Source organism: Eimeria mitis, genomic scaffold (assembly GCF_000499745.2).
Source record: "Eimeria mitis Houghton genomic scaffold, Emh_scaff2740, whole genome shotgun sequence".
In the NCBI taxonomy this organism is placed as follows: domain Eukaryota; phylum Apicomplexa; class Conoidasida; order Eucoccidiorida; family Eimeriidae; genus Eimeria; species Eimeria mitis.
This window is the reverse complement of record NW_013571086.1, coordinates 2,895-3,684: the sequence shown is the minus strand read 5'-3', so window position 1 is coordinate 3,684 and position 790 is coordinate 2,895. Positions and strand designations below refer to the sequence as shown.

General features: G+C 44.9%; 1 protein-coding gene across 1 annotated transcript in view; it reads right to left on the bottom strand.

Annotated features, from left to right (window-relative positions):
- Positions 1–137: 137 nt before the first annotated feature.
- EMH_0058080 (uncharacterized protein) overlaps positions 138–790 on the bottom strand; it is a gene marked incomplete at both ends in the record, with an annotated part of 1,002 nt that continues 349 nt past the window's right edge. The window contains one exon of the mRNA XM_013497544.1: positions 138–470. Coding sequence (XP_013352998.1) covers positions 138–470 — 333 coding nt within the window. The remainder of the gene's footprint in view (positions 471–790) is intronic.

Below are 790 nucleotides of genomic sequence, written 5' to 3'. Positions count from 1 at the left end.
CTGCTGCTGCTAGAAATGGTGCAGCAGCAGCACACCTATCGGTGGATCTGCTATCACTGCTGCTGCTGCTCCTGCTGCAGCAGCAGCAGCAGCTGCTGCTGCTGCTGCTGCTGCTGCTGTTGTTTGCTGCTGCTTGTTTATGCGTCGCTGGCTCCCTCGGAGCATTCGCTGCTTTTTGCGTCATCAGCAGAAGTTTCTGCTGCTGCTGCTGCAGTTGCTGCTGCTTCAGTTTCTTCTGCTGCTGCTGCTGCTGCTGCAGCAGCATCTGTTTTTTTTGTTGTTTGTTTAGCTCTCTCTCTCATTTCTGCTGCTGCTTTCTCTTTTCTCTCTGCTGCACACGCCAGCATCTTCTCTACATCTTCGTGCTTCTCGCAAGTCACCCAGGCCCAGCCTAAGCCGTATTCTGTTGCAGGAGAAAACATATGAACGCGGATATCTCCATGCTTAGATAGATTCGCTTTCAGCTGAGCCTGAGGTGTACAGACACCGCAACATACACACACACACACACGTGATAACACCGTAGAAAAAAAAAAGAGAAACGAACGGAAAAATATAATTTTATTTATAATATTAAACTTTTTTCTAAACACATACACGTATTCATGTATGTACACCCCAAGGATGTCGCCGATGAAAAAGGAAAAGGAAAGAAAAGACAGAGAAAACAAAGAAGCTGCATATACACCCCAAGCTGTTTTATATGTTTTAAGTGTACTCAAACCAAAAAAAAGAATAAATATACACCTCAGCAAACACACCAAACACACACAAGAAAGATACATCTCTT